At 43.5% G+C, this 26,983-nt stretch overlaps 4 protein-coding genes across 4 annotated transcripts; 3 read left to right on the forward strand and 1 right to left on the reverse strand.

Moving 5' to 3' along the window:
• The first annotated feature begins 4,087 nt into the window (after positions 1 to 4,087).
• LOC131293917 (glycogen-binding subunit 76A) lies at positions 4,088 to 16,481 on the forward strand. Its single transcript, XM_058321967.1, has 4 exons — positions 4,088 to 4,128; positions 10,943 to 10,993; positions 14,106 to 14,268; positions 14,538 to 16,481. Exons 3-4 carry the CDS (start codon positions 14,122 to 14,124, stop codon positions 16,479 to 16,481), a joined length of 2,091 nt encoding a protein of 696 aa, XP_058177950.1. The 5' UTR covers positions 4,088 to 4,128; positions 10,943 to 10,993; positions 14,106 to 14,121.
• A 1,321-nt stretch (positions 16,482 to 17,802) lies between these two features.
• Positions 17,803 to 20,143, reverse strand: LOC131287966 (pentatricopeptide repeat-containing protein 1, mitochondrial). Its single transcript, XM_058317064.1, has 2 exons — positions 18,743 to 20,143; positions 17,803 to 18,437 (listed from the first exon to the last, which is right to left on the reverse strand). The coding sequence occupies exons 1-2, from the start codon at positions 20,141 to 20,143 to the stop codon at positions 17,829 to 17,831; spliced, it is 2,010 nt and encodes a 669-aa protein (XP_058173047.1). The 3' UTR covers positions 17,803 to 17,828.
• Positions 20,144 to 20,555: 412 nt separating this feature from the next.
• On the forward strand, positions 20,556 to 22,473 carry LOC131294858 (uncharacterized aarF domain-containing protein kinase 5). The gene is made up of 3 exons (XM_058322910.1): positions 20,556 to 21,994; positions 22,077 to 22,241; positions 22,337 to 22,473. Exons 1-3 carry the CDS (start codon positions 20,616 to 20,618, stop codon positions 22,443 to 22,445), a joined length of 1,653 nt encoding a protein of 550 aa, XP_058178893.1. The 5' UTR covers positions 20,556 to 20,615; the 3' UTR covers positions 22,446 to 22,473.
• Positions 22,474 to 23,565: 1,092 nt separating this feature from the next.
• LOC131293918 (probable cytochrome P450 4ac1) lies at positions 23,566 to 25,381 on the forward strand. The gene is made up of 5 exons (XM_058321968.1): positions 23,566 to 23,734; positions 23,790 to 24,179; positions 24,252 to 24,519; positions 24,583 to 24,953; positions 25,026 to 25,381. Exons 1-5 carry the CDS (start codon positions 23,566 to 23,568, stop codon positions 25,379 to 25,381), a joined length of 1,554 nt encoding a protein of 517 aa, XP_058177951.1.
• The last annotated feature ends 1,602 nt before the right edge of the window (positions 25,382 to 26,983 follow it).

Here is a 26,983-nt window from a genome sequence, read left to right on the forward strand (position 1 = left end):
CATTATGGGAATTATTTTCTGCGTGATGCAACATTATAAGAAAAAAGGACTCAGTGATTGCACCATGCTGATGCAATTTTCCTCTACAATGCAATTTTATTACACCTAGAAGCATGAAAAGTTTTTTTTTGCAGCACTAGATGCATTAAAGTGCAGCTAACCTGTAGTTGGTTCTTAACGAGGTCATTGCACTGCATTATCGATTTTCGTTCGTTGACCTAGTTTCAAGATTCTTATTTGATTTTTTAGTTGCACATCCCAAGAATATTCTGTTTGAAATTTAATTCTTATTATTTTCGAGTGTGTGGTAGTTATAAATATTGTTTGTATCGTTCATCGTTATCACTTGTGTTCGATTATGTGTAATAATTGGTTATGAAAACTCGATTGCATCGAATGGACCTGTTGCAATCCGCGTTAGGGTCTTTACATTCCTTTAGCAATTCGGAACACAGTCCTAGCCAAGCAAACCCCGTGGGTCGCCGTGTTGATTAAATTCACCGTTGTAGTTAAGCTATTTTTTATGAAAATATTTTTGCTCTAAGGGATACCAACAGTGTGCAGCTTTCAATTGAATGGTTGAACAATCAAGTTAGTATGGCAAGGGCAAGAGAAACAATGAGCATCCCTTTGCGATCGAATGAGCATGATTGAGAGAACCAAAAATCGTGGTCAATTCTCGGAGAAGGAACGAGAGTGAAAGTTTCGTATCAACTGTGAACGGGTGGGAATTGATGCGCGCGGGGAGAGATGCTAATGTTTACGTTTTGTCGTAGGAAAAGTGCGCCTCAAAGGGAATATCCTACTAGTGCAGGAGTAAAGAGGAATATTAAAACTTTTCAGTGTACTGGCAACGAAATCGGTAGGATTGCATAAAAAAACACTAATTAGAATAAATATGCTGATAATATTAATATTTTTTAACGAATATAACACCCTTACGACCAGATGGGCCACCGCAGACTTCAAAGACTTCAAAAAGAGCCGGCACATATGTGTGTCTGCCTTCCTTCAATGCAAGAAATGGTACCACATAACGCATGCGTTTCGACTTTCTCTTGCGCTCTTGGCTCATTTTTTGCTGCTCTTGAGAGCATTACCCCCCGAGTAGGGGAAGGCGGTGGAATATACCCTACCAATGGGCAAGATAATCATTTTACTTAAACATTAATTTCAATATTTATTTCTTTATTTTATTGTTTGAGGATTATACACAATGTTTTTGATATCGCTAGTTGCTGAATTAACAAAACATTCACATGACGGACTTCGATCGAATGCATCCGATTGAGTTGAGCTGACAATTTTCATACATATCACGCCACACGTTTGGTTCCTTTCGTTAGGGGCAGTATGGTGTGACATTATCACTTTATGGTTTCGGAGAACGGTTTAATTTAAATTTGGCTTCTTTCCTTTCTGCAAAATGTTTTTGCAGGAATCAATGTATTTTGGAAGGTAGTTAAATGATATTGTTGAATATCCTGTTGCCCTAGCAAAAGTTAATCCCAATGATAACAATGGCACTGATTTTCCATAAAATGCGACATTGAAATGATCTAGTGCCCTGAGGGATCTTATTACTCCATGTTCCCCTACCTCTCTCCGAGGGAAAGAGATAACGAAAACGATGAAGAGATACCGCGAAATCGTTGATAGCAGAGAATCGCTGAGAGCTTCGAGATCAGCTGCTGAGCATGGGGGAGTATGGCAAAACAACGCGCAACCGCCACCAGCACGCCGAACCGAATGCCCATATTCTATCATGCTCCCTACGATGCCAAGAGCTCCTGCTCGCGGTTCCGACACGGGGTGGTAGTAGTTGAGCACGCGACCTTGCAACGTCCTTCTCTTGACACTTTGGTTTGGCTAAACGACGGGCCCGCTACACACCGTTTCGGTGCGAAGGAGTCTTTGCCAAAACGACGTCCGGTGCGGAACAACTATCGGGCTCCTCCGTTTCGGTTGCCACGCTGCTAGGAAGCACCGCTGTACCCACCACCTTCCAGATTTCCCGGGAGAAACTCTGGAGCCGCTGGGAAGGGGCGTTAAACTTCGGATCCTCCGCTGGCGAGCATAGACGGTCGAAGAAGTAGCACCCTCCAGCACGGGGTAGGCAGAATTTGTTCCGAGCACCAGTCCGACAGAGGACCCGAGGAATAACCTGCTAGTGATACGGAACCTTCCCGGAACCGGATTGGCCATCCGAGGCCAGTTCGATGTTGTGACTTCTGATCAGTTATCCACTCAAGCAGTAGCATTTTTCCCCGAATTTGGCAACGCCGGTAAGCTATTAACGTACCTAGTAGAGGGTGTAAAGTGTCATTAGGTGGTAATTTATTTTCTCCCCTCAAAATCTCGATGTTACATTCGGTAGAAGGTGTGGTGATAAGTGGGAAAAATTACATTTAGTGTACATTTAGTGTGTATGTTATATGAACCTGTTTTGGAACATCACAATCGCGCACGTGGGTGCTGCTTGTGGGACTTTAAGTATGGCCCAAACCAAATTGGTTAAGCAGAGACAAAGGATAGCTGTAACCAAAGTCGTCCCTTTCGTCCTTTGAAGAAGAATTCCATCGAAGAATAGAAACCTCTCGATATACGGCAACTTTCCATTGCTTCGAGAAAGATATAAGGCCCAGAACATCCCCGAAGGAACATACCATCTGCCGAACAAACATTGCTGCACCCTTTCCCTTTATCGTCTTTACAGACGTCTTTCCTTCTGCTGCTTTCGAATTCGAACCCTGACTGGCTGTTAATCTTATCCAATTGTTTTCTTTTTCCCTTTCCCATCGCTTCGTTCGGATGCGGCCTAGGAAACGACCCTGCACGCAGAGATCTTCAGGGTTCCCTGTTGATTCCTGCTTCACACCGCTAGCTGCCATCATTAGAGCATCATCCGTCGTACATTATTCTTTTGTGCCTTTGGGTAGGGTAGTGTGTCCAGCTATCCTTTCCCAAACGGTACCCAGCTTCCAGCCGAAGAGCAACCGTCTCTCGTCCGGTCTCTATCCGAGAGGCAGCGTACGAGAGCAGCTTCTTGCACCAGATTTCCAGCGCTGGCATCCAATGGTGGAAATTTAGCATGATCAATAAAATCAAATGTGAAATAAGTGATACAACAGCTGACCACCACTGAAGAATAAAGATCACTTGATCGTGCAAAGTAACGTAAGGCGAAGCGTACTGCTATCCTTTTGCTATACGAGTTTTTGGTGCTGGTGAATCGGATTTGCTCCTGAAGATCAAGTGTGTATTTGTGAGTGTGTGAGTGGATCCGGAAAGTGTACAATAGAGGTGTTTAACACGTTAATTGGAAGCGGAAGAGTTCGGAAAAATACTTCCTAAAGTGTGTGCATAAGTGCTGAAGTGAGGAATAAAAGTCGGGAAACATCAACGGAAGCGAAAAGTGAGGTTCTTTCGTAAAGGATTTTTGTTTTGGTTTTGTTTTCACCCTCCCAAGAAACCCTTCGAAAGTGCAACAAGGGAACAGCAATTTAAGGTTGATTCCAAGTCTAAGTTCAAATTTCCATCGCTCTCATTTCCACCGGCATAGCTTCCTCATCTTATAGCTTTGATTATCCTATTGGTGTTGGTGATGGTGCATGTTTCAATGTCCTCCTGTATAATGCAATAGTCTCACAGTGATATTATTCATCTCCCGTGTGTCGGTGGATTGTGGTAACGTCGTCTATCGTTCTACGTGGGTGCACGTGGTCTTACGTCGTAAACAAACCGAAACCCCCATCGGGTAGTGCAAAGGAATTACGTGCACGCTGATCCCTACACGCGATCACCCCAAGTAAACGCCGTAGTGGCCAAAGGATCCTCATACCAGCAGCACCAGGAGTGTGGTTTGCAGCACTGTACACCAACGAAGGCAACGACAACGACGACGTCGACGACGACCACGACGACATTTTGGCAACACTGTTCCAATACCAGCGACCCAAGTTCCCCGGACAGTTTCAGTTCGTCCGGATTTCTACGGCCGAACTCTTCGACCTTCACCTTACGGGGTTTTGCAGTCGAACAGCTGATCCGGCATCTGTTCGGCGCCGATCAGCCCACCATCATCGTCACGGTGACAGCGATTGTTATTGGACTTCTTATAGAGCTACGGTAAGCAGGCGAACTGACGAGCAGAGATCAGGAGTATTGGGATATGCTAGAACTCCATAGGCTTTCCCATTCAAAAATAAAAAAAAATGCACCTTCAGCAAATCGAATCAGAATGCCCTCTATTTGAACTCCGCCAACCAGCTTAGGCTGTCCAATATTCCCCTATGTCGTTGCGTTCCTTCATAGTCAAGTGGGGCGTAAGCTTGGTCACATAAATTGATTAACGATCATTCCAGCTGCCTCTCTCACTGTCTGGACAAACTCTTACCGCAATGGTTGTTGATGGTCGATATCTGACGTCACATCGGGCCATCAAGATGTTGCTTGTATGACGTTCAAATTGCTATCGATTTCCTATAACCAACTACTTGAGTAGTATAATAGAAATATACTACTCAAGTTAAAACCTAAGTATTTTTCCGCAAAATCTTTTATTTTGCCAATGGGCTTAGTAATAATTGATAAACGTATCGCCCCTTTTCAGAGAAATCGACTTCAATCAACATTTGCGAAATCTTATCAGTACGGAATTTTATCTCTCTTCTCGATTACTGACAAGCCCACTTTGCAGTGGTAAGCCATTGACTGTTTCCTTGTTTCCTGTATCGATACTTTTCATTTCATGACATTTTCATACTTTAGCTCGATTACTGTAAATCTAGTTGCAAATAATCCTTAGCCGTTTGCTAGCATAAAAATCTAATATCGCTAGTTACAAATTGGTACTAGTTTGGTTTAGCTTATTTATTGGATAGATACAACTTTGTTGGGCATGATAGTAGAATTTATTGTGTGATTTTAGGCAACTCCTATAAATATTGTAGAACGTATTATGTCAATTTTTACATGTTTTTCAAACAGTTTGTTTAAATCTTATGCAAATTGAATTGATTTCAAAATGATATTGATATCTTTCATAAAAAAAACTTCTTTGAATTATTTCACTTTCTTCAAATTTGACAAGTAACAGAAATACTATATTACAATCGCAAGCATACAAAATTCCCTTTTTCTAAACACATTTCCCTTGAAACTTCTTAGTTTTACAAAGTGCCAAAGAAGGTGTGTGGAATTTCATATGATAACATCATTAGTAACGTATTTGCAAGTCTTTAACAGGTTGATTGAGGTGAATACTAAAAATGTATAAAATAATAAGTTTTAACTTTGTCTGCATTTCATGCATAGATACACATTGTATCTTGTACCTCAATTAAGTTTCAATCCAGTAATAAATGGCGCCATCCAAGCCGTTTTCGAACAAACAGCGCTTAGGGTGAGCACATCGTGAGTCATTTTAAAATAGGTGTACTTATATGTATATTTCCAATCTTTTTTCAAATTTGTAATACTTTTGGATATGCAATTTTATTGTTACAAATTATGTATATCAATTAATATTAGAAATCGTTCTTCCGTCAAATAGTTTTTGATAACTTCCCTAACAAATGAGCAGATTTTAATTGTTTTTAACTTCATTCAGTTAAAATCACATTCTCCACGGCCATTTTGAATCATCTTTATGATCTTTTTATCATTCGTTAACGACCTGCGCATTGTCAGTGTACAGAAGAATAAACCTACCTCGTGCTACCGTTTTGTTGTCTAAACCATCTTCTTACCAAACACATAAAAGAGCCCAGACTCAGTTTCACACATGCTCTTTATTTATTTTTTTTTTTTTTGCCCGATGTTAATTACTTTCGCTCATCCCGTTCCGTTGTTCCTTAATGATCGTGTAACTTTCACTTAAAAATAAATACTAAAAAAATCGTTTTACTCAACCATTCTTTTTGATGCTGTTCTCCTCCGGTTTGGCACATAAGTGTCCTTTTAAAAATAAAGATAATCCAAATCAATTTCGCTTTGTCTCCATTGCACCAACGTCACACGATCGCGATCGTCGCGATAGTTTCACTCGATTCGATTCAATGGTTTTTGTGCCTACATTTTATCGGAGGATCTACAGCCGTGTGCACACCTACAGCAAACGTGGCCCTCGGATTGGTAGTTTTGCGCGGTTGCACCCAGTGCCCTCCCATTTATTGCATCTCGTTTTCATCTGCTGCTGCAGGTGTCCGCGACGTCATTACTCTTTTAGGAGGAGCATGAGAGTAAAACTGGTCATTGTCTCCCGTGCACAGGTAGCGGGGAATCGTTTCGGTGCCAATCCTCCAAGGTTGCACAGGTAGCACGAAGGGGTCACATAACGTTCGAACCGTAGCTTATAGAATGCAGCGGACGATCAGGTGATGATTGACGATCGCAGGCGCGTTAGCAGGCCAATGGCCGAGCTTTTTCGCTTCTTAGCAGCACATCAGGATCAGAAGGGAAGAAACCTATCAGCTGTGTATTGGTCAAACCCCGAGAGGGAGCGATTTGTCGCCCACACATTAGTCGGTATTTTCGAACGATCACCCCACGGGGACACGTTTAATTAAACCGACCGCAACGAAGCAGCTGACAGGCGGGCGCGAGAAATGTCGCCTTCTGCTCGGAAAACATGGCGCCATGTTAGAGGTCTGATGACTGAACTCGAAAGAGGTGGACACTACTGTCGTTTACAATTGATATCTAGTCGATCACATTTATGTATTTATAAAATTATGTCATGTCAATCTTTTGATAAGATTCATGCGTAGGATTTCTAATTGATTCGAGAGTTTTACGGGCCAGTTCCAAAATTAACAGTTTTTAATCTTTGTAAGCTTAAATGGCTACACCGTTTAAAAAAATGTGAACAATTCAAATTCTTCTACTCATCTCAATCAATATGTGAAAATTAATTAATCTTTGTGCGAATCTTTACGAATCTTTAAAGAATAAAATTTATTCTTTCCGCAGTTTAACTCGGATTCGTCTAATTCTGAACTCTCTAAATCTGTATTATGCAACTCTGGTGGTATGCTTGGAGACGAAAATAAACAGATAGTTTTCATAAATATTCTAAAAACTCTAGCTTATTTAACGTTTGGAATGAAAATTATGCTCTTTAGAAACACATACACTTTACTTTCATCACAAATGGATCTACAAATTATCATTACAGAGGCATGTTCAATAATAAAACTTCAATATCGTTATTCAACATGGCGATTGATTTGTTTCGTTTTGCCTCCGCCATATTAGTCTACAATATTGATGTTTAACGGTTTTGAAGATGCGGAGATACTTTGTTGGTACCGCTTTTCCATCGTGGATTACAGCGCGTTGCATGCCACTTTAAATGGTTTTATTTCAATCAACTAATTGCAAAGGGGAAACCGCTTTACCTTTTTACGCCACTAAGAGGTGCGCTGCAAGTTACGACGTTAATGGTTAACTAAATCATACTCATCCTATAACTCCGTGCCATCGCCTTCACTTACGTCCCAAAGACCAAGAGAGAAAGGTGAAAAGGGGAGTAAATAAACGCAGTGTAATATATCTTTCGACACCATCGGCCCCAGTTTGGCCAACCAGCAACCAAACAGAGCACCGTTCTCGGCAGAAAGTCATTTGAAGGTGAACATCGTTCCACAATATTTCCCGGCGCGTCCCGTACCGGCTGCTGTCCGAATTAACGACGGCAAGTGACGTTGTTCGACTCCAAACACCCCTGTTCATCCGACGTTGTCTCGTCGCGCCGGGAAAATGACCTTTTTCACCAATCTTCACCGCTTTGAGCTGCAATTCAAACTGAATCGGGGATAAACGACATGTATTTAGAAGTCAAGTGAATAATCCCATACCTAAATAAAACCATCTCGAAGTCGAGTCGCTCCCGAAAACATTCTATTCTCTCCTTTGGCCACTGCAACTATGGCTCTCCAAACGATTTACTCGCACGAAAACCCGTCTTGGCCCCAGCGGCTTTCGAGTTGCAGTTTCGATGTGCGCGAGGTGTTATTTCTTTCTAGCGACGATGTTTAAAATGTGTCAAGCGAGACACAGGACCGTGTTTCGTGTGCCCTTGACCGTCGCTGTCAAATCAGATTTGTGAATCGGCCAATTTGCTCCAAATTGCTAACCCCCCCTCGTTCGCTCGGAGTGTTTTTCGATTCAACGAGAGCCGTTCACAGATTGGACACCAGGCGTCTCCATTGAGCTTTCCTTCGGTAAGAAGCTTCTAAGTTTATATTTTGCTTTACGAATCTGGGTAACATTTTGATTCATCCTAGAAATTTCTAGCAATTTAGTTAAAATAGTTGTTTTAATTTTCAAACGCTAGATTTTATTAAAATAAATCACAAGCTAAAATGACATTGCGCAACAGGTTGGAGACGACTCAGCAAAACGGCGTAAAACTCATTTGAACTTCCACTGGCAGTGTCTAGACACAACAAGCTAATTGAAGCAAATTCATGTTAAACCTTAACAAATCAATACCGTCTGAGGTCAAGATTGTTCGATCGAATGAATCAATCATTACGAAACATTTAGTAAGCTGATAATTCGGTGCATTTGTCGCTACAATGTTCTGTCAGGCTCAAATGTAACTTATTAGCTATAATGGGGCACGCTGAATGGCCCGTTCAGTTTGTGTATGTGTGTGTGTGTGTGAAGGGTGGGGTAAAAATCATGCCACCCGCTAACGGAGCGTGTTACGGATGTGGACATACATTTCGAGTCGCACTCAAAGACGACGTGTGCATTAGATTCCCTTTTGGTGCATCTGCGCTTTTGTGCCGTTATCGGTTGAAGCCCCGTCAGATGGTAAATACCGACGCCCGGCTCATCCCATCTTATCCCGTGGAAGGAAAACGAGAAGTCAAGTGAGCCCCGGGTGTAGGTGGCTTGGTGGCTTCATTAGCATAACCAACACGGTGCCGCTGATAACGACGGCCACTGTTGACTGTAGCGCGCCTGATAGGGCGTTGGGAAAACGGAGATTACTCCGGGCTCCGATCGTTCGGAACGGAACGTGGCACGTTGTTGTGGTTGTAGTCAGTGTATAGGAAGTAAACGAACGCCAGCCGAAGCGCACTGTTAATTGATCGTCTCGATAGTGGCGTCTTTACAAGCCGAGTTTTGCCAATGCCATCAATTCCTATCTATTTACTGCTGCTAGTCACCTTGGGGGAACCCTTCTGTGGTTCGCTCGCAAACAGCCATTGGACGAGCGTGATGCATGCAGTAAGCATGTGATGATCGCGGGAAAAAATAGGGGCAAAGAACATGTTAAAATTACCCTTGCTACTCGGAACCAACATCACGAGCATGTAATGTAACATTTTATTTCATTGAAACGTTTGGCGCACAAGAGCTATCTCAGGATTATATCAAGATATTTCGAAGGCATTTTTCGTTGAGGTGATAACAAACATTACTGGCCAACATATTCATTTATTTCTGTTAAAAAAAACTCTATGAGAATGTTAGTATCGAGACGAAAACGGGTAAATGTTTCGATTAAATTTGGCATTTATCAAAAAACAAAAATCATTTTACCTAACAGCATAAATTAGCTTGTTTAATTCAAGAGAATAATATAGAAGAATGAAAAATGTGGATAAAACTAAACGAAGTCTTAGGTATTGTTGGATCCTTGAGAAATTTCACAAAACGTGAAATCAAAATTATCAATTTAAGTCTTTTCTTAAAAAACAAAATAAAAATGGATGCCATGCCTTCTAAACCAGCTAGGTTAGTATTGAGCGATTGAAGTTACTGATTTTTTTTAATTCACTGTTCGTCTTGAGTGATTCATTCGCATACTCTAGATTCGATGCGTAACACTTGACGTTCTTTATTTTTATTTAAAGTTTGTTGTTTGCTGTAAAAATCTATATACAAAATTTATTATTTATTCAACCATTGTGTAGTTTTTCCCTGAATGAATGCTAGGATGGCGTAGTCCACTGATCTATCTTACATGTTTTACAAATGCCCTCAATAAGTAAACTATAACATTTCCTACATTGATAATTTACATTGTCTCCGTTTTTTTTTTTTTTTTTGGTGAACCTATCACATCGTGTTAGGTAAATTAGTTTCACGATCTCCACCTATTTAAATTGCTCCGGTGTGAAAATGCGTATAGCATAGGACAGCATTTGTGTCGTTAGTCCAACACTGCACCTAGTTATAATTAAATGGATTCTCAAACTGACGCCATCTGCGTCTGTTAGCATTCAAGCCTGACAACTCTAGTAGTGGAGGTTTATTAGTTACAGTACCAACATGGCAGATGGTTGAGGAATCGGTTAATCACCAAGCAGCTTGAATTCAACTGTGGCTACAAACGTGTACTCGCTCGAACGCGTGTGACATTGACATTAGTCTGTTTTTAGGATGTATGAAAGTCGTCACCCGGTGGATCCCGCCACATCGCCACCAACCGCATCCACCCATTGATGGGGCCTCACGCTCTTGAATCAATGACACGGGTCGCAAAAGTTTCTCTTCAATCCGATCCGCACATTGCACCCTGCCGTTTGTCTAGGCCTTACACCCCCGCCGCGTGGCGTCTTGAGATCCTTGCTCTCCGTACCCGTACCCTTTCTTTCCCTCTTCCATCGTAATTTTGTTGCGTGTCGAACTCGACGGCAGCCGAAGGGTTTTGTGGTGCGAGCTAAGAATAGCATCGAGTGGTGCGGTCTCAACCGGATTTTCTAAATTCTATCCCTTACCCACCATCGCTACCATGTTTCCTTAACCTTCAAGGTGGATACATTTCTCGTCAGCTGACATCCTGTAAGCGTGTGTGTGTGTGTGTGCATGTGTTTGTATGTGTGTGATGTCAAAGCTCCTTTACGCAACACCATCCAATACCGTCGGTTGGCTAATGGTTGTTATCCAAGTTTAATTTCGTTCTATATCCTATCTCTTCCAGATTTCATGAAGCCTGGTCACTCTACGCCTGGTGGTGGGTCATTTTGATCAGGTTATTATTTTTATTCCTTTCACTTGTTCAATTGCCTTGTACCAACTTTTGTTTTCTTATGTTGTTGTTTTCTTTCTGCTTTATTTGGTTTCCACCTTCTGTTCGTCGTTTGTAGTTCGTTCTTGAGTGATTTACTGTTCGTTGGCCTTTCGATGCAATTTCTGTTCGATTTGTTTTTCTCACCCTTTGTTTTTTTTTTTGTCCCTTACGCTTTTCTGCACGATAGCTGCGTGCGTTTAACACGCGCAACAGCACAGGTCGTTTTCAAACAATGAAATTTTCATTTCCTTCCCGCACCACAAGCAACAATAACATTAACAAGCGACACAAAAGAAGAGTCTCCGACCACCCTCTATGCAGCATGTGGTGGAAACAGATGAATCTGAAGATCGCTTTGAATCGCACCTTAGCGTGGACGATCGCACTCGAGACAGGGATCGAGTCCACAGGGAGAATCGAAATCGAAAGTTATCTTTTCCTTTGCTCCTGTTGTGCTTGTCTACCGGCGGCTTCAATAATGCAAAAACAAAAAAAACACACAAACACACGATCATCTTGCTTGCACGTTGGCGCACGCAAAGAAGACGCCATCGGTCCGATACGTGCGTTGTTCATGGGGATGCGAAAGACTTATTTATAGAAAACCAGTAGCCAGTCAAAGAATCGGATGATGATGATTTTCAAGTTCGTCTTCGAAGAAGCCTCTAATCGAAAAATATATAATTCAAGTAGCACTCGGGCGAGATGAACCCGGTGCGCGATCATAAAACATCCGGTAAGCGGTTTCAGGCGCAAGGGAGGTTAAAGTCATTTGCACGAAGGAGCTCTTATGAAGTTACTTGGTTAAAGTTAAACAATCCTGCCAAATTTGCAAACCGGTCCTAACAGTAAGCAAGAATTTCAACGCATATCCTCGGCTGGACCCACATAAACAACGTGAAAGTTTCATTCAAAGTGCAGCAACCTTACCGAGTTCGGCCAAAGCGCCACTCAAGAACAACGCCGTGTGGTCAGGGAACGAAAACATTCCCACTCTACATTGCACGTTCCCTGCACATTCTGTCTGCAAGAAGATCATGAAAATCATGCGTCAACAAAATCGCACTACGTTCGCAATCGGTGCGCAGCCATTTGTGCCATAAATAAATTTAATTTAAAATATTTTCAACACAAGGAAAAAAAGTGCCATCGTTCTCTTAGCTCCTTCTAGTGCTCGGAAAGATACATTTTCTTTTTTCTTTTTTTTTTAACAACTCCCACTAGAGCGAACGAAAAAGTTAAGGCCAGGGGGGGAGGGTACCTTTTGGCAAGCGGTATTTTGGCAAATTTACATTTCCCCAATTTTTGATCCTCTTCCTATGACGTGCCAGTAGAAAATTGACGATTTGCGGAATATTGCGCGGCGCCATCCCGAAAGGAAAACATGTGACCGATGCCGTCAGAAGCATCGATTCATGGGCAAGAGTCTTCCGTTTATATATTTTGCATTCGAACATTACTTTACCAGCTGTGAGCCGAGTGGTTAATGGACCGATGTGGATAGATAAGCAAATTATCTCCCATCGCTGTACGCTGCATCCGTCTCAGCGAAAGCGTGTAATGGAAATCAATTAGCTCTGGAATGTGCTTAAGAAAAATGCCACACATGGTTTACGGCACCATTGCTCAACTTTATCATGTTAATAGATACAGATTCGTAAATCATTCTATCCACCATGGCTTGAATAGCTGTCGCTCTAACAACTGCATTAATAATTGTGTATTTTCGGACAATAGACAGCTAATTTTCTTAGCCTTGGATTTGTTTATTTGAATATACCATATGAGCACAACCCAGCTTTTAATTTAACATTAATTAATCAAAAACCATTACACAATTCCAAGCATTAGAGTTTTAATTGTGTGTAATAAGGGTTTTCACTCATACATAAGTTTGTGTTCAGGAATCCCTAAATGTAATCCCTAAAAACCAAATGCAGCTTAATCCTTAAAAAGAGAAAACAGCCAGCTTACCTTGGAATTTTCCTAGGGAGTTCTCTATATTTAATCCAATGAAATACAATACATACAGCGAAAGGAGCACTTGATGATTTGAAAAGTCGTTTTCAGAAAAAGTTTAAATACATTGTATTAGTTTTTATTTTCCACGTGTAGTACGTCCTACGAAATTGTTATTTATGCATATTACGTATCTCATGAAACAAACCAGGTTTGAGCACAACCCAGCTTTTAATTTAACATTAATTAATCAAAAACCATTACACAATTCCAAGCATTAGAGTTTTAATTGTGTGTAATAAGGGTTTTCACTCATACATAAGTTTGTGTTCAGGAATCCCTAAATGTAATCCCTAAAAACCAAATGCAGCTTAATCCTTAAAAAGAGAAAACAGCCAGCTTACCTTGGAATTTTCCTAGGGAGTTCTCTATATTTAATCCAATGAAATACAATACATACAGCGAAAGGAGCACTTGATGATTTGAAAAGTCGTTTTCAGAAAAAGTTTAAATACATTGTATTAGTTTTTATTTTCCACGTGTAGTACGTCCTACGAAATTGTTATTTATGCATATTACGTATCTCATGAAACAAACCAGGTTTGTTTATTTTTTAAACCCATTTTTAAAATAAGACTTTTACCATCTCATTTTAACTGCGCTTCACTAATTGGCGGCTAATTCAAACTATCAAGTTTCCAAAACCCACTCTGTATATTATTTGATATAAAACACTCTTCGTATTAAAATACTACATAAAACAAATATTTTTATTACCTAAAGTTGAGTGTTCTTTGCAAGTCTGATATAATTCGTTAGTATTTCTGCCCTTTGGTTTTTCGTTAGGTGTTTAAATTGTTACACATGTTTTACACAATAAATAGCTATGAGACTCACGTAACACGCAGATGCAATTTTAAATTTGTTAAGTGAATTCGAGCATAAAGATTATTTACAAACTTGGACCTCCACAATGAAAGATAAATCACTGTTTCACTGTAACATAATTAAAACCTAACCTTCAATATGAAATATAGAAATAAGTGCATTCACTTCTTGACCCCTTCTCAAGTCTACTGATCAGTTACGATTTCTCATTTCTTTACCGCTCCAGAAACTGCCTTGCGTCCATGACAACCCCGGGCGATCCGTCAGCAACTGGACCTGACAGACCGTGCGGGATCACCGCACTGCTCCCGATCGGCATGTCGTGCCGGGGCCGTGCCGAGGCCTTCGCTCGGAGTTTGCAGTCGCGCTTGCGAAATCTTGGCTCACAGGTAAGACTGCATGTATCCGTACATGGGCCTGGTCTCTCTCTCTAGTTGTTGTCTTTACTTGGCGCCATACTGATGCTCACCAATCTGTCATTGATATGGATAGGTTTTAAAGATGGAAGGTATAAAACATTCGAACGAACCATTTAGCAAACCGACGATTAACTTCGATCGTGAGGCATACTAACCCTACGATAGACCTTTAGTTTTAGTGTGCCGAGCTTTTAGTGATTTCAATGGATTAATTTCTTTTTAATTTTTACTTGTTGCAGGGTAGCGGCGGTGACGATGAAGAAGACGATGGACTTACGGCGACGGAACAGCAGCAGCAGCATTCGGAAAACACCTGGCTTGCGGCGAATACGGACGAGCAGACGGTTGTAACGAGCCTGCAACCGCTACGGATGGTCGCAAACGAGGCGGATTCATTTTTCGACTTCGGCCTGGAAGTGGAAAGTCCCAGCTCACCGGCGGAGGAATGCGAGTACACGCGACTCATCGAAACGGCCACGGCAACACCGACGGGCGTTCCGACCACGTCCACGGTAGAACCGGTAGATCCAGCAACACAAGCACCCGAATCGGGCTACGTCTGTTCGTCTCCCTGCTCCACACCCCAGGGTTCTGCCGCCAGCAGTAACAGCAGCTCGACCGACTGTCAATTCTACGACCCGGACAGCTCCGATCCGGAACAGCGTTCGGTCAGTGGTGGTGAATATTTCGATTGCACGATAGCACCCCCCGGGCCGGCCTTCCCAGCGATTCCTTACCATCGATCGGTGGGCACGGGTCGACGCTACGACTCACCCTCAGCCTCACAGACAGTGACCGATTCATCTGGCCATCACACGGTGATCGCGGATAGAGAACGAATTGAACCATTAGCAGCTACCTCACCGAACAATCCGTTCAGCACAGCCGTTACTAGCCACAGCACGGCAAACGGACACATACCGGGGTACACGGCAGCGAGCGCGTTGGATAGCGACAGCTGCTCGGAATCGCTGCCACCATCTCAGTCGACGGAATCGAACCACTCCACCTTCACGGGCATGAGCTCGAACTCGAACAGCACATTGCAAGACGTCACGATGGAACCGCTGGAGGAGGAAGAACAACAGACCGCCGTCGGTGCGACGGTGATGGACGTTCCGGACGGTGCAACGTACCATACGCCGCAACGGATCGGAAATGGGCACGCCATTATGCCCATCATCAATGCCGACACAGAAATTGAACTGATCATCCATTCGGATGGATTGAAGTACGAAGAGGATGACGGTGAACCGCACGGTGACGATACGCGTCCACCGTGTGCGGTCATTCAGATTGAGGAAGTGGAGAAGATCCTTAAGGATTGCACCATGACGCAGACGGCGGAGTGTGTGGCTAATCTAAATGATCACGGTAGGGAGAATGCCCTCGATGTCGATGAGGACGGTAGGAAGAACGATCGGAAGTCGGCCATGTCGTCGGGTGACGAGGACGAAGAGGAGAGCAAACCACAGCGCATACGGCGGTGTTCATCGTTGAAGACAGGCAAGACGCCCCCGGGTACGCCAGGTCGCAAAAAGATCGTCCGCTTCGCCGATGTACTCGGGCTCGATCTGACCGACGTGCGGACATTTATGGACGAGGTTCCGAAGGTACCGCAGTCGGCGTTCGAGGACCTAACGATCGTACAGGCTACCGAACCACCGATGCCAGAATTGAGCCTCGGTCCGAAGGTCGACCGTGTGCTGGTACCACTGTTCCAGCAACCGGGTGCCCTACCGTGCTTCCTCGATCGTGTGCGCGAGAAGCAGGTCAATCTGGAGAACGCGGCCGTCACCGATCCGGTCTCGCTTACCATCACCGGTACGGTGCGTGTGCGCAACCTTGACTTCCACAAGTCCGTCTACGTGCGCTACACGCTCGACAACTGGCGCAGCTACTCGGACCTGCAAGCGGTCTACGCGGAGAACTCGTGCGACGGGTTTTCGGACAAGTTCAGCTTCACACTGTACGGCAACTCGGTGCAGGTTGGCCAGCGTATCGAGATGGCGGTACGGTTTCACTGCCGAGGCGAACAGTTCTGGGACAACAACTACGACACCAACTACGTCTTCCAGTGCTTACCGATCACGCAGCCGACACCGATGATCTCGAGGCCGGTTTCAGTGCCGTCCGTCAACCCGCTCACCCCGGAAGCGTCCTGGTCTAGTAGCTTCTACTAGGTGCCTCAATCGGGAAACCCATTCTCGGGCCCCTCAAATACTTTGTTGTGTGTTTATTATATCATATTTTATTTTATTGTTTGGTACATTTTCTTTACTAATCAAAGAACCCAAACCAAATTAAAGCAATCCGTAACAGCTACCTTCTAATCTCCAAGCGAAAGATAGATGATGATTAGCCGTCGTCTTGGGGTCGTGTAGAGTAGCAATAGTGGTAGTATTATTGGAAATTGCTAATTCGTACCCATCAACAACCGTTGAATGGCGATGTCGAGATGGTTATTTATAAAAGTACCCAATGTTGGTGATCCAAACTGCATAACGAAAGTGAAACATGAACAAACAAACGAAGGCAAAACAAACAAAATCAACAAAAAAGAAAAACACATCTTCAAGGAGCAAATCCTAAATAGGGCAATTAAAAAAACCAACCTCCCCACGAAAACCATAACTCGAACAAAGTCAAGTACTGATTTTACGCGAAATTACGGTAAACCTCGAGCGAACGCTAGTGAAGTGAATAATGAACGGAAAAAATACACACAATATGCGAACTGTTGGATACAAGCTTTAGTAGAATAGAGACAAATGTAGCGATTAGGAGAGAAAACAAATGGAACTGAAGGAGGGAAGCCGAAGGAAGATTGTTATGTTTGCAAAAGATGTTTTAGACGGAAAAAGTAAATAATGTAGAATATGCGTGGTGGCCGAAATGTTGTGTATAAATAACGAAGAAAATCAAGCGTCGATAGGAAGAAATGGAAAAATGAACATTAATGGAGAAAACTAATTTAAACCAAATATCCTAAATCAAGCTGCAGTCTTAGGCAAGGAAGCCACGAAAAGTTTAAAAGTAGTGTAGAAAAGTGAAAGAAAGCTGAATAATAAGAACGATCGGACACCTTGTCGTGATGGGGAAACATAAACGACGTTATAATAAACATTGTGTCTTATGATGTGAAATCAGAGCATTGTAACAAAACTATAAATCCCGTTAGAATGTAATATCATCCCAAAGTCTAGTAATGGTAGGCATAGCAATATTGAAATCATAATTATTTTACTGCAAACTCTGGCCCCGATCGGAAAATGATCGGGAAGTATAGGAATTCAAAAACAAATAGCACGATACATGACATCAAGCACGATGATAACACACCACACCAGGCGCTGTTGGGGAAAGTCTGTACCGACTATTCTGTAAAGAGGCCAGTTTTACTCAGTTTAGAGTTGAATAAAGAGATTATTATTTAATACTACTCAAGGTAGCAATATATATATATTAGCAAAACAAGAATACCCAAGTTGAGTTGATCTACACTTTTACTTTTATTTCACTGCGTTCCTTCAATGCACCAAGCCAACACCTTTCGTGCCTTCCTCCTGGTCCACAATTGCATCAACATCCACTTTTCGAATCGAATGCTGCCTTTTGTGCTTGTGACGAAGTTTTGGATTTTTCGTCTTTTCAAACCCTTCCGCCTGTGGTTCTTTAAACTGCTCCCATGGATGCTCGCGCACGATACCGAGCGCTTGATCCAACGCTAACCCCTGCAATCCCATGTGCTCACGCCACGCGTCCAGCTGCATGCGATACCGGTTGTACTCCATCTTGAACTCTTCGCGCCCCTTTTTGCGAGGTTTCGCGTCATAGTCACGGTCTTGTTTTTCGCACACCTTCGAAAAGGCCTCCAGATGGCCAAGAAACTGTTCGTTCGGTTTCAACCGTTCGCGACGCACAATGTTGAGAATTTCCGTTACGTAGCGGAAGTTCTTTTTGGCACAGCCCTGGCGCAGCATGGCACCAAGAATTTGTATATTCATGCGCACGTCTGCATCGTGCATCATTTTTAGCAGCGATTTCGCTTCCTCCTGCGTCTGGCAACCGAGTGCAAGCACACCGTATGTGACGATGTCCGGTTCGAGATTTGCTGCTTCGATCATATATAGTACTTCCTGTAGCGGGAACGGAACATGAATGACTCTGTTAGGTATTTTCTAATCGAACCAACAAAACAAAATCCTTGAGCCAGTCTTATAATTTATAGATAGTTGCAATATGATACTTGATAAAGCAAAAAATAGCTGTAAGTATATTTTAACTGAAAAAGGAAAACTAGCTAACTATTTTATGTCACACAAAAAGGTAACTTTAAAATTAAAGCTAAAAAAGTATTGAACCTGTTTGAACTGAGCGGAACGGATACTGTTTAATCAAGGTTGGAAACACGCTTCAAATCGAAACTGGAACAAATACTTACCCGAGCACCCTCATAGTCGAAACGCATTGATCGTTTCTTGATTAGGATATTGAAAAAGTCCACGTCACATCGGATCTTTAGTTGCTTGATCGTTGCAAGCAATTGTTTTTCCGCGGCATATGTCGGAGGAATAACATCCAACAACTCCGTGATGGTTCGTATATCCGGTTCCACACCGCACCTTTTCATTTCTGCAAACATATTCGATGAACCACCGAGAAGCAACAGCCGGTCCTCCGATTTGCGTACCTCGCCAAGCTTAACCAGGCTTCCTAGATGTGGGACCGGCGATAGAAGATCCGGCGCACCTTCATGCCGAAGGCGTTCGCTAAGTTCTTGCCGGATGGTGACCACTTCCGACGAGCTGTCCACCTTGGCGGGGAGTGGCATCACAGATGTCTCAGAAGTTCGTTGCTCGTTTTCTTCGGCAATCGGAAGTTTTACCTGACTCCTGCTTCCAATACTATCGCTCAAAATTTGTTCTATCACTTGCTCCGTGGTTTCCAAATCTCCCAGCTGACAATCACGTACGCAGCGTAGCAATAGATTGAAAGAGTAGCGATCGGGCCGTATTCTCATTCGATGCATCCGATGCCATACCAGTAGAGCATGCCGGAATCCATACTCATGATCACTGATACACGCTTGCAGCAGAAAGTTAAACGTATCCGTGCCGATAGATAATCGCCGAGCTACCATTTCATCGACCAACTGGAAGGCCGTTTTGAGGTCCCCACATCTCCCGTAGGCTTTGATCATAGCATTGTAGTTCGACTCGTTTGGCTCGTACCCTTTCTCCAGCATAACCTCCCGCAGGTGATTTGCTCGGTTTAATCCATCGCCAAGAAACGGTGAATTCGCGCAAGAATTGAACAGCGAGGTGTAGGTCCCACCGGTCACCTTCAATCCGTGCTGTTTCATCTTGTTGTATAGCTGAAATGCTTTTTTGCTGTACCCTACACGGGCGCAACCACCAATCAACAGGTTAAAATGGTAGTTGACGGGTTTCACTCGATCCTGCTTCATTCGCACCTCGATCACATCAAGTGCCTCGCGTATGCGATTATTTTTTAAGTGATCCTTTATCAAATCCGCATACTGTCGGACGGAAAGCTTTTGAGCTGTGGAGGGTTTGTTTTGGAGAAAATCTTGCTCCCGGAGATCACCTTCATCGAGAGTTTCCGGCTCGTCCACCTGGGGTGATAATGTTCCGAATTGATCCGGATTGTTGGTAGCTTCCAAAAGGGAGAAATCATCCTTTATTGTGTTGTTCCTTTGCGTAACGGCAGCATATGACACTCGTAATCCTCTCGACAAAACTGTGGACGGTCTTTGAAGAAACAGACCCCGGAACTGGCTTAGACACTGCCTTCGAATAGTATTAATTACTAAAGAAGACATTTTCACTGATTACCGATCACTAAATCACTGGAAACCCATTTTCTTGCTTCCGTAAGTGAAAGCATGTGTTTATGTTTATAAATTTGACGTTGCAATGCCGGGGAATGTAAACAGCTGACGTACGTCAAGCTCCCCGATTAAAATACGTATCAAGGTTTAGATATGTCGATTCGTTTTAGCTGAAAACGGTTCTTCAATTCTTAATTAATTGTTTAAAATTCGTAAACTGTTTGCAAAACAGAGAAGTATAAATTAACACATAATTTTGCTATGCAGAACCAGATGTAGGACCCAAAAGCAGAAACAGATGTAGGATTTTCTTCGATTACCTGTCGTAAGGTTTCGAATATGTTCACCAGTGTACAAACTGTCAAGCTAACCCGCAAAAACAAATTACATAAACAAACCGGCAAAACCGAAATGCGTAAACATTTTGCGTTTATTTTAAAGTTCGTGATTGTAGCTTTTTGCTATGTTCAGTGTTTATCGAACATTCCGTCATCTTGCACAACGGAAACTGCATAATTCATCCCGTCTTCCACTATCAGTGATCGTTAAAAATGAATTTTCTATTGCACGACTGCTTGGATACTCTATCGTAGGTTCCGTGGTGTCCGGAACAGTCTACGACGGCGCTGTGCACGAATTCGAAAACATCCAAGGAGCACATCGTTTCCTCCGATCGCTTAGCATTGGTCTCAGCATATCCCTCGATTATGCATGGAGCTTGAAAGGTCTGAACGAATGTGATGACCTCTATGAAACGGTCCTACAAAAAGTTCATCTACGGTCAGCTCAGAAACTTCTCGATGGATGTCTCGCCAACGGAGGTCTGTACATTAAAATTGGCCAAGGAGTGGCCGCCATAAACCACATCATACCAAAAGAGTACGTTCAAACATTACGCCAACTTGAGGACAGATGTCTTACTCGCCAGCCCGATGAGGTACGTTCGTTGTTTGTAGAGGATTTTGGAGCTCCTCCCGAGGAGGTGTTTGCTAGCTTTCAGTACGAACCGATTGCGGCCGCCAGCTTAGCGCAAGTGTTCCGTGCCGTAACACACTCTGGCGAAAAGGTCGCGGTCAAGGTGCAATATGCCGATCTGCGCAAACGATTCGACGGTGACCTGAGAACGATAATGTTCCTTCAGAAGCTGGTCGCATTGATACATAAAAACTACAATTTCGGGTGGATCATCGATGACCTTCAAGGAACGTTGCGAGAGGAGCTCGATTTCGTTCACGAGGGTAAAAATGCAGAACGATGCGCAAAGGACCTCGAAAAGTGTGACTTTGTCTACGTACCTAAAGTGTTCTGGGGCTTTACGAATGAACGTATCCTGACGTGCGAGTACATCGATGGATGTAAAATAAACGACCGCCAGTCAATAGATGCACAGCTTTTCAACGTTTCCGAGATCGATCGTCAACTGTTCACGGCTTTTGGACGACAGATCTTTTCCACAGGTTTCGTTCACGCCGATCCTCACCCGGGTAATGTCTTCGTGCGTAAAAATCCATCCAATCCCAAACGATTGCAACTGGTGCTACTAGACCATGGATTGTACGAGCAGCTGCCACCGGACGTTCGGCAAAATTTATGTAGATTTTGGGAAGCGATCGTACTACGTGATTACTCAGGAATGGAAAGGTTCGCAAAACTGCTCAACGTCTCCGACTATCGTACATTTGCAGAAATTCTCCTGCAACGCCCACTGCATCTCAAAGGGCCGGCTAAAACACGACTCACCGAGCAGGACTTGGCTTATATGACCAAGCAGGCGAAAGAGCACTTTGATCGTATTATGACTACTTTACGATGTATGCCTCGCAATCTAATCCTCGTCATTCGGTAAGAGCTTGTGAAAAGATTTTTGAAGCACTCTGTCACACCTAATAGGGGTTTAATAACAATAATTTATTTTATTTTCCAGCAACCTCAACACCATACGCTCAATCGCCCGCGATCACGATGATCCGATCGATCGACCAACCATTCTAGCTCGCTGCGCACTTGCAGCACTCTGTCCATCGCGGTTGGATGTGCGCAATTTTGTGTGGGTCACCTTTCGACGGTTACGCTTCGAGTTTATACTTTGGTAATATTTGTTCATAGCATTTTTAGATGGGAGGAAGTCTCTAACGTTCTAATATGTTCCACCCATTTTCTTGTCAAACCATCTCCTCTATGCAGGCGGCAATCATTTCATTACTGGATCGTAAGCAATTATCTCCGGTTGTTGACTAGGATTGGTCGCTCACCTGATACCTCCCACCTGATGAATATTCAGATAAATGTCTGATGACCAATTTGCAGGTTATTGATCGTTCGGATCTGCCAACGGTCGATTTGCAGCTCAGACACAACACATACGAACCGCACAGCAATCTTAAATATAAATGTTGTTTTTATGACAAGACTGTAGTTGAATAAAGTCCATAGATTAGTTTATGTAAATTTTCTTTAGTATTGATTTATTATATAGAGAATACATGCCAGAAATGTTTACTATTTTAATCAATGTGAAAATAACATATGGTCTTCTTCTTCTTCTTGGCGTAACGACCTCTTGGTCATGCCTGCCCGTTAAGGGCTTACGAGACTTTTTCCCTATATGTACGTGGATAGTCAGTCCTCACGTACAGGGGAGGGTCCGATCTCTGTTGGGATTCGAACCCACGCCGTCGAGGTGTCGAGGGGTCTTTACTCTCTTGAATTTAGCTCAATAACTATAATATTGAAATTAATTTTTTCGTAAGTATATACATTTTTACAAACATCACACATAATTACACAATTTTTAAGGTAGAATGTAATTGTAATCATTTTGTATTTTCCGAAATTAAAGTAACCTACCATCAATTCTATAAATACATATATATGTATAATTTCATATATCTTCTAACCTTTGTAACTGGAATTCCATTTTAAACGCTTGTTGCGAGTTGTATTTATACGATATTTTTTGTGTAAGGTTTAACTTTATACATCTAGAATGGTTTAGCAACGATCAAATGTGATAAGCCCGTCCATTTGAGTAATGAAGTCAGTTTAGTAATGAAAAAACCTATCCTTCTCCTTTCACCGCGTGGGAGCGTTGCACGTGAGCACAAGACCGAAAGTGATCAACCTGCTAGAACGATTAAATCGCCCTCACCATTAACCCTACAGGCTATAAAGAACTGTGCGCACACGCCGTTACCGAGTTCCGCGATTACGGTGATTATCAGGTGGCGCACGGAGCATACTGCCTCCATCACCCACGCCTTTGCTAGAACTAGCCGGGCTCCATTACTTCCTTGAATGAATGACTTGTCGCACGCGGACTAGGTACAGGGTAGATCCTGGCTCCCCACGTGAAGTGGGCTTAGTACGGCGGTATACTTCTGAACAGACGGATTCAATCAGGTGGAAGCACCACGATGCTGCTCGCAATTCTAGTGTTCGTTTTGGGAAGCTGCATTGCCGTACTTCTGGTGCGGGATTATCAGTCCAAGCGTACGGATGGATACCGCGCGGCACAGCTCTATCCAGGTGGAATGATGATCCCGGTGTTTGGAAACTTGTTGGAGTTGCTGTTCAAAAATCCAGGTATGTTCCCTTCATTTCCTTATACGAACTCCCTTACAGTTGACCTTTTTTGCAGTGCAAACATTTCTGTACGCACGTAAAAATGCCCTCCGGTACAGCGCATCCTATCGTCAGTGGATCGATGGGAAGGTGATTCTGAACATCATCCGCACGCGGGAAGCGGAAAAGATCCTATCCAGTACGCAGCACACGCGCAAGAGCATCCTGTACAAGTTCCTCCATCCGCTGATGGGCGATGGTTTGCTGTGCAGCAAAGGAGCCAAATGGCAACAGCGCAGACGGATTCTGACGCCCGCGTTCCACTTCAACATACTGCCGAAGTTTTTGGTAATTTTTCAGGAAGAAAGCGAAAAGCTCGTCCAACAGCTGGGGCCCTTTGCGGACGGTGCCCGAGACGTTGTCCTACAGCCGGTGATAACCAGTTTTACGCTGCACACAATTTGTGGTAGGCAACGGTTTGTGGGCCAATTAATTCGAGGGGTTTAGAGCGTGTGTTTAACGGTGAATTCTATCGCAGAAACGGCAATGGGCGTTAAGCTAGACGCGTACAACGAGGCCGACGAATACAAGAAGAAAGTGTACGAAGTCGGTGAGATGCTTGTCCACCGGACCATGTCACCGTGGTTGTACAGTGATCGGATCTACAACCTTCTGGGGTACGATGGGCCGCTCGCCGAGTCCTTGAAACCGATTCATCACTTCACCCGCAGTATCATACACCAAAGGCGCCAGGGCTTCCATGAGAACCAACAAGCTACGGATGTTGTAGCCGCACAGGAGAATATGTATATGTCCCCCCATGAGCATTCATAGTAGTGAATTTATAGATATATTTGTACGCTTTACAGATATTTTGGTAGCAAACAACGATACGCCATGCTGGACACGCTACTGGCAGCGGAAGCGAAGCAACAAATCGACGAAGAAGGTATACGAGAAGAGGTGGACACGTTCATGTTTGAAGGGCACGATACGACGGCAGCGGCCATCATGTTCACTATCCTTTTGCTTGCAACCGAACACGATGCGCAGGAGCGTTGTTACGCCGAGGTGAAAGATTTACTCGATCGACTTTCTCCGCAGCATGTCAAAAGCATACGACCATCAGTTCAAGACTACCAGAGCCTACCCTACCTGGACCGTGTTATCAAGGAATCGCTTCGTCTCTATCCACCGGTGGCATTCATTTCCCGGGCAACCACCGGGCAGTTAGTTGTTGGTAAGCCTTATTGAATCCAATCATTCGCTCATCACATTTCCACTACAGATCCATTTCCCATACCCCCTTCAGACGATGCCAGCTTTCCCCACAACACAATCAGCCACATCCATATCTTCGACCTGCACCGCGACCCGGAACAGTTTCCCGATCCCGAGCGATTCGATCCCGATCGATTCCTTCCCGAGGTGGCCGAAAAACGAAACCCCTACGCCTACGTTCCGTTCAGTGCCGGACCAAGAAATTGCATCGGACAGAAGTTTGCCATGTTGGAAATCAAAACGGTTCTTATGTGTCTGCTACAGCATTTTCGATTTAAACCGATCACCAGAAGGGAGGAGATTGTGTTCATGGCCGATCTGGTTTTGCGTGCAAAGACGCCCCTCAAGGTAGGATTGGAGCGAAGATCAGCCGAGAAAAGATCTTAAACCGGTACCATTGGAAAGAAATAACAATAAGAAATATTTCTCAAGTTGTTGCTGCACCAACGATGTGCTCGAGTCGCATGTAAAGGGTGTCCCCGAAAGTATAAGCACGATTTCAAAATTAGGTAAAAAATACAACCTGTTCCAGAAACTGAATTTTTGTTTCATAAATTGTGTTTGGGTTCTGTTCTGGACTATATATCATGAATTTAATCGTATGCTAATGACCGCATCTTTGATCTGTCGCCTCCGATATGGCTCAGTACAGACTTGTCATGAACGGTTTTCGACACTTTTGAACGGTTTTACAGTTTTTTTGAAAACTGTCCATGTTTTCCACAGCTTTAAAATGTTTTCTCAAGTGTGCCTTCGTTAGCGCCCAAAATATCTCAATTGGTCGGGTCTTGGTCGACTCTTCGTCGAACTGATGCATGAGGGTTGACCACACAGCAGCTTCCCTGCGAACGGTTTTGTTCGAATCAGTTCATTTTACAGGCGAGGGGTAGGGAGAATCCCATCGCGACGACCCTCTACTGTGGACAAGATCGATATAGCTGCTATTGATGCTATGCCCTGACTCTTTCTTCCTCATTTCATAAAAACCGGTTGATGGTGTGCGTGAAGCGGAAGGCATGTGCATTGTATGCGTGTTGAGGATTCTCTTTTAAGGCCGCGTCCACACGGCATCGTAGCGTAGCGATTTTGACACTCCGTCGTAGTGTCAACTATTTTTTATGGCCGTGGCTAAGGCCTCTCGACCAACATTTACACTACGACGGAGTGTCAAAATCCCTACGCTACTATGCCGTGTGGACGCGGGGTAATGCTTTCTGCTGTGTGCAAAAAGAGCATGCCTCAAATGTGCTATCTCTTTCACTCTAATTGGACCTTTGTTTGTTTGTATGTGTTGTGATTTTTTTCTATGTTATTGGCACAGCTGATTGCTGAGCAATGTGAATGTCTCCAGATTTACAAGCGTTCGAAATTGGTAGCAATCGCCGTACGGTTCTGTTAGTTTCAATAATGTGAATGGCGATTATTAACCAAAGGCTTTGGCTCACTTCTTTGAACCGAAATCCAATGAACCTTTACTCAAGCTGATACGAGCATACGTAAATTGAATTTACCTTAATCAACCCGTACAACATGCATACAGCGGCATTATTGAGGTTGTTGTGCTAATGTGATAACGCATTACTACCATATTTCAACCCATTGCAATTTCATTTCTTTCACAGGATTCTTAACTGGTTTACACTTGCGGTTCACGATGCAAAAACACGTCTGGAACGGTCAAAGTTTTGACAACGACTCACTAGACTCACACGATTACATTACGATCAGATCGCTGACGCCCGCTACGCATGAAATCGCCTTTTTAAAGTTGGGTCAACCGCTGTTTGCATTAACCGCGAATCAACAACCGCCCGCGGCTATAAAAGCCGCAGATTTCCACGAATTCGCTCTTTTCTACCTGAACCACCAAACTGGAAGGAAGGAAGACCTCAGTGACCAGCAGACCCGAAGTAGTGCACCAATGGCACGCTATACGCTACGAACGCCATTGTGAGCATAGGACATGGTAGTATTCCGATCAGAGCGACC

Source organism: Anopheles ziemanni, chromosome 2 (assembly GCF_943734765.1).
Source record: "Anopheles ziemanni chromosome 2, idAnoZiCoDA_A2_x.2, whole genome shotgun sequence".
Classification (NCBI taxonomy): Eukaryota; Metazoa; Arthropoda; class Insecta; order Diptera; family Culicidae; genus Anopheles; species Anopheles ziemanni.

Bases quoted from the DNA above. Each gene is read 5' to 3' on its own strand.
- LOC131294858 (XM_058322910.1), top strand. From the start codon at position 20,616: ATGTTCAGTGTTTATCGAACATTCCGTCATCTTGCACAACGGAAACTG. The intron at 21,995-22,076 runs GTAAGAGCTTGT...TTTATTTTCCAG, and splicing joins AATCTAATCCTCGTCATTCG to CAACCTCAACACCATACGCT. The intron at 22,242-22,336 runs GTAATATTTGTT...TCCTCTATGCAG, and splicing joins CGCTTCGAGTTTATACTTTG to GCGGCAATCATTTCATTACT.
- LOC131293917 (XM_058321967.1), top strand. From the start codon at position 14,122: ATGACAACCCCGGGCGATCCGTCAGCAACTGGACCTGACAGACCGTGC. The intron at 14,269-14,537 runs GTAAGACTGCAT...TACTTGTTGCAG, and splicing joins TGCGAAATCTTGGCTCACAG to GGTAGCGGCGGTGACGATGA.
- LOC131293918 (XM_058321968.1), top strand. From the start codon at position 23,566: ATGCTGCTCGCAATTCTAGTGTTCGTTTTGGGAAGCTGCATTGCCGTA. The intron at 23,735-23,789 runs GTATGTTCCCTT...CCTTTTTTGCAG, and splicing joins GTTGCTGTTCAAAAATCCAG to TGCAAACATTTCTGTACGCA. The intron at 24,954-25,025 runs GTAAGCCTTATT...TACCCCCTTCAG, and splicing joins CACCGGGCAGTTAGTTGTTG to ACGATGCCAGCTTTCCCCAC.
- LOC131287966 (XM_058317064.1), bottom strand. From the start codon at position 20,143: ATGTCTTCTTTAGTAATTAATACTATTCGAAGGCAGTGTCTAAGCCAG. The intron at 18,438-18,742 runs GTAAGTATTTGT...TTCCCGCTACAG, and splicing joins TCGACTATGAGGGTGCTCGG to GAAGTACTATATATGATCGA.